General features: G+C 32.1%; 2 protein-coding genes across 2 annotated transcripts in view; one reads left to right on the forward strand and one right to left on the reverse strand.

Moving 5' to 3' along the window:
• LOC140063025 (thyroid hormone-induced protein B-like) overlaps nucleotides 1-8,717 on the reverse strand; it is a 9,293-nt gene extending 576 nt beyond the window's left edge. The window contains exons 1-5 of the mRNA XM_072109451.1: nucleotides 8,642-8,717; nucleotides 5,576-5,707; nucleotides 2,655-2,929; nucleotides 1,569-1,656; nucleotides 307-614 (exon numbers count right to left, since the gene is read on the reverse strand). Coding sequence (XP_071965552.1) covers nucleotides 307-614; nucleotides 1,569-1,656; nucleotides 2,655-2,929; nucleotides 5,576-5,707; nucleotides 8,642-8,717 — 879 coding nt within the window. The remainder of the gene's footprint in view (nucleotides 1-306; nucleotides 615-1,568; nucleotides 1,657-2,654; nucleotides 2,930-5,575; nucleotides 5,708-8,641) is intronic.
• A 588-nt stretch (nucleotides 8,718-9,305) lies between these two features.
• Nucleotides 9,306-15,179, forward strand: LOC140063026 (zinc metalloproteinase nas-15-like). Its single transcript, XM_072109452.1, has 6 exons — nucleotides 9,306-9,423; nucleotides 12,826-12,943; nucleotides 13,554-13,806; nucleotides 13,979-14,060; nucleotides 14,315-14,578; nucleotides 15,019-15,179. Exons 1-6 carry the CDS (start codon nucleotides 9,306-9,308, stop codon nucleotides 15,177-15,179), a joined length of 996 nt encoding a protein of 331 aa, XP_071965553.1.
• The last annotated feature ends 234 nt before the right edge of the window (nucleotides 15,180-15,413 follow it).

A 15,413-nucleotide genomic window follows, 5' to 3' on the forward strand; every position in this document is an offset into this window, starting at 1 on the left:
GCTTTTTTTTGTCTATAAGCAGGAAGCCTCAGTGCCTAACTGAATTAACTAGTTCCTTATGAAATATTAACATCAGTGCATCATACTACTCCTAAAACTATATGACAGTAATAATTGCGTTATGTGTAGTACTAGGAATACTAGTGTTAGAAACGTGTTTTAAAATAAAAGATACACATTAATGGAGAATTTAAACTCCCAACACTTACAATCACTTTGTTTGACATCTGTTAATACAGACAGGTTCAATTTCAGTAGCTTAAAAAAGTGAGAAATCAATTTAAATAATTAATTTATAAAACGTACCGGGGTATAATTCCAAACTGAGTAAACATCCAGCCGATATGATACTTGATATGAAGAAACCCACTGTATTGAATTGTATCTCGCTTGCACAGCAATCCCGATGACCAGATAATTTTCAACTAGGTCCACCTGTATCCATTGACGTTGGTCAAGTATCCCTGCTGACCATCCACCTTTGTTAGGGGGCAGTGGTAGGCTATTAAGTCGTGAGTACTCCGGGCCGAAATTTGTTCCGAATGAACTAGACGCCGTGAGCGCAGAGTCTGGGATATTTCCATATTCGATTCCTAGGCCGCTATAACAGTAATCTATTTTAATTAAAAAAAAGTATTGTTAAAGTAATACATTTCATTATGTTTAATTGAATAAAAGGTTATAAATTTAGTAGGAAATAGAAATTAATTACAACATAATTATCACTAAGATAATACTGTTTGTTTTCTTTTTAATTTCATAACTTTAATATTTTAAACTATGTATACCCTTTATTAAATGTAATTAAATAAGGAAATTTTAACGTGGGTAACGTTTATTGAACCGAAAACATGGTTACCGTATCTTCTTTCACATCGCGTACTTTCTGGGCGTTTTTCATAATATTGACGTCATATAAATATTTGCCCTGCTAGCCTTTCTGTTCCAGTTATCTTACAAGTGTTGATGCACTTTGTTTCAGGAAACTCTTTATAAGTATTAATAACGGAGCCTAATTAATTCACTTTCAAGTAATGACCTCAAGTCTATAAGCATAAGCGGCCACAAACCAACAAGCATTAAGGCCAATTTACACAGACGAGCGGTAACGGTAAGCGAAAAACCGCGTAGCATGTCCTACGTACAATCTGTACCGCCCGTCTGGTCAGCGCTTTGTGGAAATAGTCATAAAGAATAGCTAGCATGTCCTTTCCTCCACATTTGAAAAGCGCCATTGTTCTTTTTTTTTTAATTCAAAATAAAGATCATAAACTGTTATTTGTATATCTCTCGTGATTTCTAAGTATAGATTTGAGAAAAAGAAGGGCTCTGTAAAAATGTGCAAAAATATTAATTTTAGAACCCAAGTACTGATATCACAAGTTCTCTCCATTAAGGGTTTCCATTCGGAAGTTTACGGAAATTGCATAAAATAATGTGGAAGCTCACGTCACAGTTTGACAGTGACAAGATTATAATGATACTTTGATATAAAACTGCTTCTGCAATTTGAAATTAGAAAATGTCTTAATTTCCGGGATTGAGTAAGATATAATTAATGAACTTACCTTCTAATAGAGGATTGTCCTTGACTGTTAGAGTATCAATTGCAACGTCACCCAACTCACCAATTCCACGAATAGCTTCAAATTTTAACTAGGTTGAAGAGTTGTATTAAGTTAAGTTAAAATAAACATTAGAGTAGAATGAAGAACATTAGTTATATAAAATAACACTATCGAGATATAGCTTGATGGATAGTTTGAAGTTCAGTTTTCACAAGTAAGCCTACAAAAAATAACGACAACGAGTCAATCAAGTCAACTCTACATCGTAGGCCTACAACAATGATTCAATTATTCGATTGTTTTGGAAAAAGACTTTGAAAATGAAATGAATGATTAATAAATACTACAGACATTATTTTAGATTGAAGATAATTTGTCAGAAACGCCAATATTTTAGATATTATTGCAGCACAGTTTTTAGCTCATCAAATTTTGGGTGTTTAGAAATAAGTTTTTCTTTTAAACTTACATTTTTATTATTGTTTTTTTCAATTTATAACTTCTGTCATTGATGATTAATGTCATATTTTTGTTTTTCGATTTAATTGTTATTTACTCATGATAGAATAATTAATGTATGTAAGCAGATGATAAATTACGGAAATAATTATGTTATCATTTTGCTCACATATTTTCTCATCTTCGCCGTTTTTAACTCAATTAATTATTTCCAGAATATCACCAGGCGATTAAGAATTGCTCGATGGATGATTGAAAGTAGGCAATATTATAAAAACTGTTCTTAATAAATCCTAATTTAAGAAGATTAATCAGTAAATCATGAGTAGGTCTTACACACTCTGATAAACAAACTTGTGTAAGTTTCTAAGACCACTTTGGAAATAAACTATCCTAACAAGTTATGCTGTTGGATTTTGTTCATGCTGTTTTGGCATTGTTATTCATTTTTAAGTTTCTTAGGACCTCTTAGGACCACTTTGGAAACAAACTTTATCCTAAAAAAAATATGCTATGGGGTTTGTTCATGTTGTCTTCGCATTGTTATTCATGTTGTACACATATTGGTAATGTGTTGATTTAATGTAAGTAACGACAACAAATTTTGGAAGAAGTTAACCAATCTACCTTAAACCGATGTGGAGATTCTCCCAACACCACCTGTACATCAGTTCTCAGCCATACATTGCCACTACTGCCAGATGTTCCCCACACTAATCTACTACTGGACGAGACACCATTGCACACCAGAACATACAAATTAAGACTCCCAACGTGATCTCCGTACATGTGACGGTAGAACGATATGGTGATGTTTGTTGATCTTGGCTCCATCCAACCGGTTTGCATCGTGATGGCATCTCCCGGATTTCCTTGAGTAGCTTCTGTGTACACATAACGCCCTATAAGTACATTAAGACACAAATATGGCATGTTAGTTGTGGATGACTGGGTCAGTTTGTTTGAATGTAAGAGGAGCTTCGAAAAACAAGTTGTTTTATCATCACATCCATGGTTTTGTGGGTGTTTTTTATTTTTAGTATTCATACTAGGCTGTTGGTAATTTTTGTATCATACGAATGAAACTCCATATGTGTCAAAATGTAAATTGTTCTCCAATATTTAGGCGAAACGTCGTCCAGAACCTACCATCATTACACATTTTGGTTTCATTTGGCCGAATTTTCTGCGCAATTTTGGTTAAATCTGGCCTAAATATGGGAGAGGAGTACGAATTCAATACAATGGGCCTACGATAAATAACCAGCTGTAACTTGAAGAGTGGAAGACCAAAAAGCTGATCATTCTCTTCAAAACTCAAAACACAGTAGCTCATCTCAATGTGAATAGGAAATCATGTTTGTATCGGTGAATATCGTTTCTGTGTCAGTAGTTTGCCTAGTTAAATTCATTAATGCGATTACATAAGGTTAAGGTTATCCATTTTCTCTGATTCAAATTCAGTCACCGACAGTCAAAACATTTGGGAGTTCCAAACTAAAATGACTTAATAGTCGACACGCAATTATGTTAAAACAAATCTATTTCTAAAAGTATTTCTAAAAATAGCCTGACAAAATTAATATTGTTATGGCGATAAAATATCGCATCAAACTACAAAACATTGCAAAAGGTTATCTCGCGACCGATCATACTGGTGCATGATCTAACCTCTCCAGTGCAAACGATCATTCTAATGCATTGTATTTTAGATATTATCTTTAAATATTGAATACACATGCAATAGCGTACTATTTGATTTGGATTTAAATCATGACAAAACAGGTTAAACCAGAGGATTGTTTTTTACATTAGGTATTAAATTTCAATTTCTTATTTAAAGAAAAAGAGAAACAGCTGAAAGACACCGTTCTCTTAAAGTGGAAATATGCCAAAACAAATACTACACCCGACACTGTTCAAATTTTTTATTGATAACATAGACATTTCGTTATCGTGAATTTTAGGTCTACGATTTGAAACAAAAATTGTCGGGAAGTAACATAATTTAGACCTTGACTTCAACAAACACGGAAAGCCCCATCACTATTAATATTGAGGATGAGCGAACATCAATTACTACAAGTGACTAAATAGATTTGATTTACTTTTTCATAATCATTACGGCATCTATGGCATCTTCACCTCACCTTTCCATCTTTGATATCACATTGTTAAGTTGCATGCAAACAAAGTCCGAAACGAATTTCGGATAACATTATGTGCCGTGTCCAAGTATGATACGCGTATTTATTCATCATCACTGATGCACCACGTTTGGTGTGTAGCCATACCGAACACAATTTGGATTTTGTATGAACTTTTGAGTTCTGATGGTCCATCACATGATGATTTTGTCAATTCACGTTGGGCTTACGTTCTTGTCAGGTGGGAAACAAGCAGAAACGTTTTGTATTCAAATGCAGGCCTATTAGATAAGAAAAGCATTTGAGTTAACACCTGATTGTATGCCTATTTGGGAAATTGAAAACTTGTTTTTCATAACACGTGCATTTCCTATGTTTGGTATAGCAGTGATTCTAATTCAAGAGACATGATTTTATAAAACATTTTGGTGGGAATTTATTAGAACTTTCCGTTGGTAACAGTAAAAATTATTATTTCCATTAGGGATTATGATAGAAGAGTTCCGTGTCATAATGGTCTGCAGTAGGCTACATATTTATATTAATCTTACTATCAAACTTTATGTGACGAAAACATGTAATGTCATCACATCCATATGTGGGCAAATTATTACAATATTTGGGCACATCACACTTATGTTTGTCAAACAAGTTTGACAGAGCTTTACATTGTTTCCAATGTAATCCATTTAACTGTATACAAGACACTACAGCATTTTATTAGCCTACTTATACGCATAACTTCACCATAACAAAGATACAAATCAATAACGAGGGATTTACAATTCACTGCTTTTGATATTTCATTAAGAATTTGTACAAATTGTATTACATCATTTTTACTTGGTTCCAAATTGGACGCAACTCAATGACGTACGCGCGCCGCAATAATTTGATCAATCAGGATAACCATCTGATCAGTCGCTTATTGTGCTTATAAAAGTAAACTCACTTGCGTCACGTCTGCGTCCAAATGGGAACAATTCCTTTGAAGCTTATCACTACCATATTTGGGCACATCACACTTTTTTTTTTTTAAACTAGTGTAGAACAGCTTTACACATTATACAACGTCTATTACCGTTCTGTGGGTGAATCTCTGTCTGTAATGTATGGTCTTATAGTTATGATACAACAAAATTGAGAAGGGAAAGAAGGTTTACCATTAGTGATGACATTATATCACTGATTATGTCACAGGTCCATTCGTCATTTTCATGACAGTTCATTACCGATAGAGTGCGCTATATCCGTCTTCTGTCGGTAAATACACGCTTCTGCGTTATCAACCACGTATACAATGATTTTTTTAAAAATCATATAAATAAGTTATACAATGGTAATGCCAATATTATATAAAAAGCAAAATGACGTGTCATTATGACCATGAAAGTGTATTACCGTTAGAGTGCGCTGTTTCCGGCCCCGTTCTGTCGGTATATGTCCGTTTCTGTGTTATTAACCACTTATATCCGTTATTGGCCTGTTGTCTAAAGTCACATATATTGCTGTCAAAATCGCAATAAAATAACACTGAAATGAAAGAAAATGGACTAATTTAGATTGTTATCCCTGATAAAATAAATATGTTAAACTGTTTAATATTAGATAATAGAATACAATGAGATTCATCATAGAGATTATTATAGTTCACTATAATATCTCTATGGGATAACTATATATTTATTATTCTGATACCAACGACATTTAAGTAAAATTAAGAAAATGTTGTCACGTGAAAACAAGTAAATGTAGGCCTATACATATATTATAGATTATTCTATTTATTATAATTTACTTTACACTACTTTTATACACGAAGCTACACTTCGTATTTTTAAACCGTTAAATCCTATAGTGTGCCTCAGTATTAAACAATCTCAACACAGCACAACACGACAAGTCATCCAATACTCGAAGGATTTGGTCTGTAGAAACGCCAAGTATTTGTTTTTTATCAGTTCAATAATCTACATAACATTATTCATATCAATAAAGTATCAGACATACAAACGAGTATTAAACGTTATAAACATAATATGAAGAGTAGACCTACAGATACGAATCACGGAGCGGTACCACTCCACTTTACAATTGAGTTTGATAATGTAAAGAACAAAAAATAGCAGCCTACAATATCGAAGACTTGTGTCTATTAGTTATGTAGGTAGAATATATATGTTTGACTTGATTTAACTATCCCTCTCTTTTCATGTTATAGGTTTAATCTTTTTAATACTGTCTGGTGAGAGTGTGCATTTAGATTTCTCAGTTCAATATATAATAAAATAAATACATTTAATACATAAATATGGAGACTTGGGTTTATCTAGCTATGTAGATGTACATATTTAATATATGTTTGATATGATTTTGACTTATTCCTCTCCCTTATTTTAGAGGTTTATTCTTTTCAATACGGTCTGAGAATCTGCATTGGGATTTCTCAGTTCTTTTTATTGAAAGCACTGTACGTGATAAGTACTCAAATCACACGTTTAATATAGGCATACGTTTTATTTAGCTAACTTTCTTCTAATTTGCTATATATTCCCCACACATGTGTACATAATTTAATTCTGTAATTCAACTGTTATTTTGAAGAATTTGAAATATCATAATAACGCCTATAAATGTCAAATAACATTTTGACACACAAAGAAACGTCTAGTTAACTTAATGACACGGCTTATTGCCACGTGTTATATATTTATTTCTATAATTTGATATGTTTCAAATGTTATCGTACACAAAGAGAATAAAACATAATTAGGCGTATAGTGAGTTATTCAACAGGTTACACAAAAAATAAAGGTGCACTGTCATTTAGCTGTAACATGAACATTTGAAGAAAGAAATAAAATCGACAATAAACATTCAATTACTAATAAACAATTATTAAAAAAATAATAATTATTATTATTAAACACTAATCTTAGAAAACGTTACTAATAAGTATACATAAACAAAAATATATAAGGATATACTCTGTTCACCTGAAACTGTAGTTAACATTTTTAACAATATAGGCCCATATTTATTTCAAAATTATATATTACTAATTATGAAAACATCAACCTCAGTATTATTATTATTAATGAAAATTAGCAGACATTTTTCAAACCTTTAATCGATAATATTCTTTTTTTTAATGAAATTCATTTGTTTCTTTCATTTAAAATTAATACATTAAAAATGCTGAGATTTTCTTTTTCATAATAATGATATGATAATAATAAATAATACAAATTTAAACTATTACTTTGGAGTTATACTTGCACTTGCACTGTCTTAAAATGTTAACTATATCGATGAGTCAGTCATTTAGTAAACTAAGACTCTATAATGCCCTGCCAGAACGGTCTCCCCTGATTGTCCTACGCTTAAAATATTATACGTGACTAATACAGGCTTCAATCACGAAGCATTTGTTGTATAGAGAAAACTGAAAGTTAGCATAGAAACTTAAATAAAATATTCTCGTAAAATAAACTTTAATTATATGGTAAAAACAAGTGTTTTAATAAAGGGCCCATCTTTAAGAAGATCTCCTTTTGCTGAAATCTTTAATTTTCTTTCTCTAAGTAATTTTTAAAATTATTTTCACAAATTGCTAATGGACATGTATTATTATTTTGATTTCTGATAACTAAGATGATAAAAGCTTGTATTTATTTAGATATGTCAAAATAAGCACAAGGATGATTACCATTCATTATGTACTTTGAGACCTACACAACGATAGCCTATAAACAAAAACAACAAAGAAACTAAATTAAAAACACAGGAAAAAAATGCAAAAGACAAATTAGTTCAAAAGTTATAGATAGAAACTACATCAGAGAGCTGGAATAAATACCAATATTCAACTAAATTTTTAAACAATAGATAAAATTAGTAAAAATATGTTGTTTTGACTACCACACGATGCAAAAAAAAGAAGCTACAATCATCACATAAACAGTCATTAGTGTGAAGAGTTGTTCTACTTTCCCCATTGTTCGAGTGAACCCGAAAGATGCACTCTGTTTTTCAAAGTCAACTTTTCCAATACCAGACCCTTCGGGCTGACCCATCTCTGCTCTTCCGGATTGTCTGTTAGTATCCTAATGTATGCCATTAATAATAAAATAATTAATAAATTAACAATGATATATAACATGACGAAATCTTTTACCTATTAAACGTCTTACGGTACATTACTAAATACTGTAGACGGTTGTAATAGTAATCAGTAATCTTTTTATTTACCACACACTCGTAAAATACATGACTTTATGGAGGGAAAAAAGAAATTATATACATTGTATGGAAGGAGACTATGTAAGTTAAGACAATAACTTGAAGTTATAACAAAGTTTTACAGAAAGTCATTAGAGGCTAGCTTATTAAATAAAAGATAAAATTAATGAATTTAAATAAAAATTGTAATACATTTTTTTTAATCTATAAAATAAAAACAATTACCTCTGTCTATTCTATCCAATGCTGTGCATTGTCCCAGTGATATAATAATCACAGCATACACTAGAAATAGCCGCATTTTCCAAACATATATATCCTACGCCTCCTGGCTGGAAGTTAAACCTCGAATTTGGTTTTAAACTTCACTTTCGTCTGAGCATTTACACACTGAGTACGCTTCTGATAGTCGGAGGAAATTTACTTAATTTGGATTTCCTCAGTTCGCGTCACGTTCAAAACCCTGGTCATTTTAGAAGAGTCAAGTGAAACGCGTTTTAAGCATTTAAGCAAAGTTTTGAACGCGTTGGACTAAAAAAGGTAAAAACGAACGTGTACTTTTTGACGATTCAACAACGCTCTGTTGCCGATTACAGGATAGGTTGTGAGGCTGAAAAATGCTCGCTAAAAAATAGGATATGGCATGATTCATTTATCTGAGCTGAGAATTACAATTTAATATCAGAGCCTCCATTCACTTTTCACTGATCGGGTTGGGTTATATTTAACCCACGTACGAATGTAGTTATTACATTACAATTTGTAAAATGTTTTACAATAAATCTAGGCCTACATTTTAAAACTGGATTGAGAAACGCCTCGACATTGATGTTTACGTAATGTAGGCCTAGGATTCCTTCTTTTTATAAATTTAAAAAAAAATCGATATATGGCCCGTAGTGTAGACTTAATTCAAGTAAAAATTGTTCAGTCTCAACGGTTAGAGACAACGTATTATATAAGTCAAAGATGCTCTCCGGGTAAATGCTATCCTGAGATGAGTATTAGTAAATAGTACAGTTTTTGTTTTGTTTTTTAATTAATTTATACATAATTTTACTTTCTATGGGCCAGAGATTCCGAAATAAAAATGTGAATGAATGAATGAAACTCACAACGGTTTGTTTCTTGTTGATTAAAGGTCAATTGAACATTTATTTCAAGATATAACTGCGGCGACTGGCAACTTTTGAGTTGAGACAACAAATACGAAAGAACATAACATGTACAACCTCTAGCCTATACTGACCCACGCACTAGCTAGTAAGAGTCCAGATGTACGTCAGCATCACTAGATATTGTATGCAAATCATTCCAGGTAAGCATACCATCATGGCATCAATGACGATTACATAACCACTAAACTCACTTACACTTACTGCCGTATTTTGAATTATAGAGATCAGTTTATAAAAAAAATATTTCATTATGCAGGTAGTGTAATATTTTGAATTAAGTAAGTAGAAGTGACTACATAAAGTTTAATTGGTTAAATAAAATGTCCCATAGGTACACGCCTACCAATGCAACTCACATGCCGTTTCAGAGTTACAGTTCAGCTGAAGTGTATAGAAAAGGGAATTGAACATTGAATAAACCATGACTCATTCACATTTATATCAGAAAGCCTGTGCGCACTTTATGTCTTATTCCTTGGTGTGGGATGAACCCCCATGGCGCTCCAATTCGCCAGACACCAATTTTCTCCACAGATATTGCAATTTATCTGATCAAATTTAAGCGTTTCTATATATAATATAATATTGTTAAAAGTCTTCTAGCGTATTATGTTACACCCTGTTTATTTTATATATGAAAACATGGCGTTTACTTCTTAATGATTTGGGTTAATATTCAATTCAAGCTGGACGTAATAGTTGATGGTATAAATTTGGTCTACGTGCAACTTATTTAATTGTAAAATCAACACATTGGAATCGGTTCGTGTTATTTGTCTGCTTTTCTCTATGGAACGCCTAGTAAGCAAACACGGATGTTTTACTACATTCTCGATAACATAATTGCAATTAAGCATATAATCAAATAAGCATACATTCATGCTCACTTAACACGTGGAGTAGTACGTATAAATTATAACAATACATTCATATATAGATACCCTACTATACTATTAGTAAGATGAACTCGTCGTTCAAAGTTGCAGCGCTAAAATATGGAATAACCTACCAATTGAAATTAAATATTACCCAACAATTGCTTCATTCAAAGCTGGATATCGATCTCGTTTTTTTCTTAACAAAACTAAATATTCGTTTTCCTGATTTATAATGCTTTAGAGATAATCTTCAAAGCATATGTTACATGTATCGTATTAGATAGATAACAATAAGTATAAATTTATTGTGAGCAATTGCAAATCTATCAGATGTGTTGCTTTAGCTTAACAAACACCACTTGTGACCAAAACAATGCAGTACGTACTTTTTGTACTGATGGCCGTGGCGTCAAGTCCGTTAAGTACATACTAACAAAACTTCGCAGTTAGTTTTTAGAACATGGGATGCAAAGTCTGGTATCATGAGATGCAAGATCTCTATGGTGATATAGGCACCTAAATTCTTCTGAGGTATTTGAAATATAGGCCTAATTCAAAATGTTATGAAGGGCATCAAACGCGATCTTAACCTATTTATCTGGACTATTTACCTGTAGATTACCGCCTAACAATATTGCATACGTTTTTTCGTGACACAGGTACCACCAAATACCCAAAGTGTTAAACAAGGTGAGTCATTTCATCTATTTTATCATTTCAATTAAGGCCTAGAACATTCAATATTTGCTCGCAAAACTTTTTTCTTTTAGTGGGTTCGTCGTTTTTATTCCACTAGTTATATTATTTCTATAACATTCTATTGGTTTTAAACATATCTTTCTAATACTATTAAATCATGACATACATGTACGCCTACCTAATACACATACTCATTGCTTGCACAATTTTATATAACTAAAACAAATAATTCTTACTTAATGACCTTTTTAAACGAAGGACTGTTTTCAACAATTATCGAAAACAACAAACAATGAAGATGAGGTCACTTTCTTTGAAGGCGATATTGTGCAGACTATGGTAAGTCAGATTAGTATTTTTTTGTAAAGTTATATAATGTATCTGCATCATATCGGGCTCTTGAGGCTCCCAACATGTGCGTTTTATATATTATATAATGCCTTTAAGTACAGTATTATGCAAAACATTTAAACAAATAATAGATTAACTATTTAAGAGCTTAATTTTATTCAAATTGTCTAGTAGTACTATACTGTTATAAGTCATTCATTCCGATATTCAATATGGATCTATTGAAAACTAAACTATTACAAACATGTCGGATTTGTGGAAGATTTCGGGTGCTCAACAATGAAGAGCATCTCTTGTACAGTAATACAGATAATTCGAAAAAATGGGGGTGTGAGATAAATTTCAGTCAAACAATATTGTGTGAGGACACAAAGCCTAGACAGTTTAGGAGGATAAAAGGGACTGGTAAAATGTAAAAGTTAAAATTACTTTACTTAGCCATAAACTGGCGTGGTAATCTGTTGACAGCGTGAGGTGAAGAGGATGAGATGCTCACGCTGTCAAAAGATGATTGCCAGGGCGCCCCGCAATCACGTGATTAAACATTTCACAGAGTGTAGAAAATGCTCTCAAAGACAGAAGTAAACGATGGCTCAACGGTGTGGTTCCATACGTCATAGATGAACAACTAAGTAACGGTAAGTAGTACCTGGTATTCATAATATTAATCCAAGAAATTAATTTGCATTGGTTCATACAGTCGTAACTATGAGCGCCACAATTTGGACAATGCCTTTTATTTTTATGGAAAAGTGAAATTACAATTGTACTCTTTCTTCATTTGATTTAATTAACTGTACTTTCGTTTAAAGATATTGTCCCTGCTCTAAAACACGAACGTATTTTCTAATTATTTTTTTGGGTGATTTTTTTAAATTCCTTTTGTTTTTTTTTATAGTTGTTTCATTGCAGGACCATATTGAAAAACAGAAATTGTGTGATCTTTTCTTTTCTGAATTATGTTATCCTGCCTAAATATGTTTTAATGAATAAAATAAATAAATAAATAAACAATAAAATCTTTGAATAGGCCATTTTACAGTTTCCATTCCATCGATGTTTTTAAGACGAAGATCTGTTGCACTGCACTTGTACTTCTTCTTTTGTAAACACCTACTTGTTCACACCTGAGCTGCTTATCAACTCTTCCAGCTATTTTTTTAATTATTTCTCTACTCATCACATTAGTATAAAGTACATTACATCAAAGTAAGGCAAACATCTCAATTACTCAACTTCATGACGTTTCATTCTTGCAAACTATTTCCATTTTCGTTTATTTATTTTGATAATTATCTTCAAGATTCGTACGCTAAATCCCAAATTCAAAAGGCGATAGACAGATACAGCAGTAAGACCTGCATTAAATGGGTTGCAAGGACCTCTGAAAACAATTATGTCAACATTGTTAAGAAAAACGGGTAAGTCAATTATAGTCCATTTAAGATTGCTACTGCTCCACTGGCTCTAGATTTTTGCACTTTTCATGCATACGGTGTTTGAAAGTTCAATAAAATACCAGTTTAGTTTTACCAGGGAAAAGTGAGTCCCTGGATTTACAGTGTGTCAATGGTCATTTTTGTTACATCATAGGCCTATACATAATACAAATATGGGTATTTGGTAGGCCTACAGGTTTCCATTCCATCATCACCATCACTATCATCAGCATCAAGAATTAAACAAAAGATAGATATTATAATCAAATTAATATAAAAATATAAATACTAAGTATAAGTATTAAAATATTAATTATATTATTAAATAGAATTGTGGGCATTTAATTACATATATTTACTTACATATATTTAATTACATATATATTATTTTCATATTTTATCATTATTTATATAATTGAAACAGTAATAGAACAATCACACGGTAAATAAAATGCTAGCTTGTACAAATATGTTATGTAGGTACAGTACAGTACCGTATCATATTAAATCCAAACTGAAGACTTGCTGTTATAACCAATCAAAAGAGATAATATTGTAAGTATAAAAATAATTTTTAACTAGCTTTCCTCAGTTGTTATTCACATGTTGGTATACAAGGTGGAGTACAAGAATTATCGTTGGCTAGCGGTTGCTACGTCAAAGTTGGTATCATAATGCATGAGATGATGCACGCTATTGGCTTCTACCACGAACAAAGCAGAACTGATCGTGACAGTTACGTCTCAATCCAGTGGCAAAATATTCAAGATGGTGAGTTAACAAGGCCAACAGCCATTAAGTCGCGTGCTACAACGAATAGTGATACCGGACCGACAGACAGACCGACAGACCGACCGACATAGTGAACTATAGAGTCGCGTCCACGCGACTAAAAATACCATGCAATAGGAATAATGAGCTTATTGGTCGTATAAATTTCATTTCATTTATCTTTTGATAATTGTCTTTTAGAATAATGTAATGTATTTAATTATTATTATATAAATATGGAATAAGGACCTTCAAGCGAGTCTCAATATAAACTTCATGTATAATACATCTCTTAGTAATGATTATAAGAAGAGTAATGATGATTATTGTATGTAGATAATAAGCCTACAAAAGAAATAATAATAATTATACGTGATAACAATTATGATAAAAACATACCAACATAAGATTATTATTTTCAAAATACCAATGTTAGATGAGTTACGTTTGATATGGTAGAGGGCAATTGATTAAAAAACAAGTGGTATTGATAATGTTAGACTGGATTGACCAAGGCGTAATCAATAGAAATATCATCAGATCCCAATGAAGGTATAAAGATGAATATCACTCACTTTTCAGTAACTTTCGTTCAAGTCTCTGTGTCTAAAATATGTGTTATCTGTATGGCAAGTAAGGAACACAACTTCAAAAGCTACCCATCATCTGAGATTGACGACCTTGGGGTATCATATGATTATCATTCTATTATGCATTATGATGCGTACACCTTCTCGAAGAATGGTTATGCAACAATTATACCAAAAGAAAGTGGAGTAACCATCGGAAACCGAGCCGATTTCAGCAGTAAAGACATTGAGAAGATTAACAAATACTATAAGTGTGGTAGGTTTCTTATGCAATAGTATCTTTATCTATGAGCAAACAAAGGACATTTATTTAACTAATTCAATGTTATTTTATTAATTCTATATATTCCTATGAATCAAATATCCTATGAAATTTTGATCGCGTTTGGAAAAATGTTTTTACTATTACTTTTGAAATATTGTATCAATAAAAATCAAAATATTTTGTACTTCCAGCACGAAATTGAGTGTATGACTGGAATCAGGTAAATGTTTGTCTCCAAAACTATAGACGGCACTATCCAACGTTTATTTCCGCAGCAGCAGCTTTATTTCACCCTGCGATCCGATAACCAAATTTTCATCAGTTTATGGACTGGTTATTTAAAAAAAAATAATGATTAATGTTAACAATTTTCAATCATAATTAATACTTGTTATAGACCTATAAGAATGATTTAATGTTCTATTGTCTAGCGCCCTCGGACAACAGGCTGGGATACGAGAGCCACAGACTGGCCGTGTGTTTCTTGTCTGAACCACGGGCTGGTCTAAATGTATGGCGCCCTCGGACCACAGGCTGGCCGAAAAATAACCACAAACTGGCCGTGTTTCACTACACCTTTAGAATAGTCTAAGCATCTTTTATCCCCTCAAATGATCTATTTCATATTTAAATGTTCAGCATGCGTTATTGAAGTATAATTATGTAGGTATATTACGGTGGCCCACAACTGTCACGCACACTATATAAATCATATTCACACAATTAAAGAAGGAATCACACAATTAAAGAAGAAATCACACAATTAAAGAAGGATTCGCATATAAACAAAAGAAAGCTGAAAATATAAAACGAAATGCACAAATAA

This window comes from Antedon mediterranea, chromosome 11 (assembly GCF_964355755.1).
Source record: "Antedon mediterranea chromosome 11, ecAntMedi1.1, whole genome shotgun sequence".
In the NCBI taxonomy this organism is placed as follows: Eukaryota; Metazoa; Echinodermata; class Crinoidea; order Comatulida; family Antedonidae; genus Antedon; species Antedon mediterranea.

What these genes read in the sequence shown, in the direction of transcription:
- LOC140063026 (XM_072109452.1), top strand. Translation starts at nt 9,306, where the DNA reads ATGGCCCGTAGTGTAGACTTAATTCAAGTAAAAATTGTTCAGTCTCAA. An exon ending in AACATTGTTAAGAAAAACGG is followed by an intron (nt 12,944 to 13,553) that starts GTAAGTCAATTA and finishes AGCTTTCCTCAG; the next exon opens with TTGTTATTCACATGTTGGTA. An exon ending in CCGGACCGACAGACAGACCG is followed by an intron (nt 13,807 to 13,978) that starts ACAGACCGACCG and finishes ATATGGAATAAG; the next exon opens with GACCTTCAAGCGAGTCTCAA.